Raw genomic sequence first — 3,680 nt, 5'->3', positions numbered from 1 at the left:
CTGGCCTAGGGATATTTTAAATTGGATTTTAATCAACTTTTAAAATAAGAAAAGGCCTATCTAAATATATCTTTTAATTTATTTTAAATTTTGTATATTTGTATCAATTGCTCTGTTTTTTAACTGGCTGTAAGCCGCCCTGAGTCCACCAGGAGAAGGGCGGGATATAAATACAATAAACTGAAACTGAAACTGAAACTGAAGGCACCCGCCGGAAAAGGGGGGAAAAATGGCGGACAGCCTTGCTTGGCGACCCCCGTGAAATGGTTGATCGACCCCAAATGGGGTCGCGACCCATAGGTTGAGAACTGCTGCTCTATGGCCTTTCACACAATATACATAACTGTCAATGCTGCTAACATCAGATGTTCTTGCTTTGATAACAGATGGAAATGTAGCCATCTTTTTTCTTTCGCTCTTAGAGTTAGATGATGCTGGGAGGGGGATGTGAATGAGAGTCCAGTTAGACATAACATCAATGCTCAGCCATGGGAATCAAGGTTATTGAGCCCAGAGCTGATAAAGATTTGGCGTCTGGAGAGCTGGGGGAGAAAGCCCGCACTTCAAGCTAATTGGGGAATGTGATTTATGACTGTTAATTGGAGGAGGGAATAGTGCTTTGATACTTTGTGGGGGGGGGAGAATTCAGTTTTTGGCTTCAGCTATGTAGTGCCGAAGCTCTGTTTCTCGAATAAAAGATTCTTTAAGGTAAACAATGCCTCAAAGTTCTTTTAAAGAGTTTCATGTCAGAACCATGACACATAACTCCAGACAAATGTTTCTTGGCTGACCCAGATTTGGGGGTATTACCTGAATTACTACCTCTTTTAGATCTGTCTATATCTTTTGACAGCTAGAACAATTAACCAGTGGAACAACCTGCCTCCAGAAGCGGTGAATGCTCCAACACTGGAAGTTTTTAAGAAGAGACTGGACAGCCATTTGTCCAAAATAGTATAGGGTTTCCTGCCTGAGCAGGGGGTTCGACTAGATGACCTCCAAGGTCCCTTCCAACTTTATTATTATTATTATTATTATTATTATTATTATTATTATTATTATTATTATTATTATTATTATCCCTTATGGCAGGGGAATACAAGCCACATTTCATTATATCAATAGCCCCTTTCTTACCGATCAAGAAAGTGATAACATAGTTTGGGTTAAATTGCTACTATTGTAATACAACTACAACAACTACTACTTGGCAGAGGTTTTCTACATTGCCAGGTCTTGGAGATGAATTCTGCGTTGAAGAAGGCTGCTTTTTTTCCTGCCATTTTATAGCTTCAACAGTTTTTCTCAGAGGACTGTCTGAAAGAGGTTTGATAACTATCCAAGAGTTGATTCAGTTTTGTAGTTGCTCACCAGGAAACAGAGATTAACCAAAAATATACCCAGGGCTATTTGATGTTAGGAGCTTTCCTCACCAACCCCATTGCTAACTGAGCTGTGGTGTTTACAAAATATATTTATTCTGCCCTTTGTTTTCTTAAACATGCTGTATGAATAAAGACTTTGTCCGAATAGGAAATTTGCTTATTTCTTGGCTATCTGTGATGATGCAATGACAAGCACATAAACCAAGCAATGGAGAAACTTATTAGGTTCATCCATTGGTGCTTAGATAAGCATCAGTCTGAAGATTATATATTAGCTTTTCCTGCATAATAAACAGTTCAAGCCCTTTTAAGTAGAAAAAAATGCTAAATATTGATTTATTTCCCTTGTGGAAATAAAATAATCTCCAACTGGCTTTAAAATAATCTTATTTTTAGACCTGTGCCACAGCAAGAACCAATGAAAAAGATACATATTCAACAAATTATAATACCTTATAAACATGAATTTTTGGTTGTTTTGTTCTGTTTGGTTGGTTGATTTTCCTGGAAATCGCTGTTCTTCACTTATGATTTCAGCTCCCCCCCCCCAGTTATAATGAACTATTCTACATCTCATACCATCTCTCCATATTTTAATTAGCAATGTCCAGGACTATTTCTTTCTCAATGATTATGTTTCACAAAGAAACTGTAGTATCCAATTAAACATCATTCAAATGTGCTGAACTACATACACCTTAATCAGATGGCTGTGCTAAGGGTAATAGAATATATGAATCATTCTATTCTAATAATGATGAGTAATAATTCAACAACCTAGAAGCCAGTCTAACTTTTAGTTTCTTTTTTTAATGTTCTTCAAATTATTAGTTCCAACAAAGATAAAATTAGGTCATACCCTCATGCGGTCTTTAAATCTTATTGCTCCAGTATCACAAATTCCTCTAATACTGTGTGGACGTCTTTCCATGAGCTGCAGAAAATCTGTGTGATTATAAGTCCCAGGTCCCAGTTTTCTTTTCTTGGAGAAAAATAAACATGAGAATATAGTTGAGAAAATGGATGCATATCTCTTGAATTGCCCATTATCAACTGTTAGAAAGACCTGAGGGAGAGAGAGGACCGAGAGAGATACACATATACATATTGCATTTGAATGTATTTTTGTACCCTAGCATTTTTGCACACAACTATTGTTTTCTCATTCCTAATAACAGTAGGGAATTTTGATTAGGGTGAGTGTTGAATCTTGTCTCCTCTCTTCTATAATAACATGTTCCTGAATGCCCAAATGATCAACTGAAAAGTGAATGTGTTTACCAGGGATCTGTGAATTAAAGAAATATTAGATTGTATTTATGTGTTGTTGGGATTATATCCGACATGCAGAAATTGGAATGCCCACTAAATGAAAGTAAAGAAATATCAAAAACTGTCTCTAGCCAAGGATGTAGATCATAGATAATTTCATATAATGCAGAATTTTACATAAATTAGAAGATTTTGAGCAAAGGTCTCAAAAATGTTGGAGGAAAGCAATAAAATTATTCATAACACTTGTATATTTCTGAGAATAATTGCACAGCATTGTGACAAGTTACCTTCTGAGAGTCTTTAACTTAACATTTGCCATTGTTGAATGGCCCACCTAAGAGAATACTGTTACAAAGAAATGGGGTGGATAGACAGGTGGATGGAATTCATTGTTTTGAATTCTAGTGTTGCTGTGAGGGACAGTGCTGGGTGACAATGTGATAGTCCTAAAAGGGGAAGACTTGATGTAGTTCTAAAAAAAACCCCTTGGAATTAAGTTCTATTAAAATGGATAGTTCCCTTCGTGCTTCACCTGTCTGATAAATCAGGGTCTACAGTTCCAAAGATATTTCTACTTATGTTCAAGGAAATGTATGAGAACATACTATACTACAAGTCTACCAGGTCTCTGTTAGTTTTTACTAGCTGATAATAAAGGAATGAATTTTCAAGAATCCTTTTCTGCATCTAGTGGCCAATCAGACATTTGCAGACAGACCGGGTAGACTTAATATCAGTTAGCTGGAGCCTGAAAAATGAGGCATTTATGAGGAATTTACAAACTGGGGCCACAACAAACAATTTTGTTACCTTGCTTATTTTGAGATTTTATTGATTCAATGAATGCATGGATTCAACGAGTGCATTCTCAGCATTCAGTGCCATGGACCTAAACAGAATCCACTCACCCGAGCTTTCTCCTGCTGGCATATTTCTTTAAATTTAAAATGTGGCATTTGAGTGAGTCTAGCTGCTTCCTGAGCCTTTGCCCAGCTAGAGCTTGATGCCCTCTTCTGCAAG

The 3,680-nt window shown here is 36.8% G+C and overlaps 1 protein-coding gene across 1 annotated transcript in view; it reads right to left on the bottom strand.

Annotated features, from left to right (window-relative positions):
• LEXM (lymphocyte expansion molecule) overlaps positions 1 to 3,680 on the bottom strand; it is a 24,759-nt gene that overhangs the window by 14,008 nt on the left and 7,071 nt on the right. Inside the window, exon 4 of the mRNA XM_029285614.1 lies at positions 2,245 to 2,367. Coding sequence (XP_029141447.1) covers positions 2,245 to 2,367 — 123 coding nt within the window. The remainder of the gene's footprint in view (positions 1 to 2,244; positions 2,368 to 3,680) is intronic.

Source organism: Protobothrops mucrosquamatus, unplaced genomic scaffold (genome assembly GCF_001527695.2).
Source record: "Protobothrops mucrosquamatus isolate PMUCROS unplaced genomic scaffold, P.Mucros_1.0 scaffold1936, whole genome shotgun sequence".
NCBI classification, from domain to species: Eukaryota; Metazoa; Chordata; class Lepidosauria; order Squamata; family Viperidae; genus Protobothrops; species Protobothrops mucrosquamatus.
Note: the sequence above shows the minus strand (reverse complement) of the source record. Positions and strands in the feature narration are given on the sequence as shown.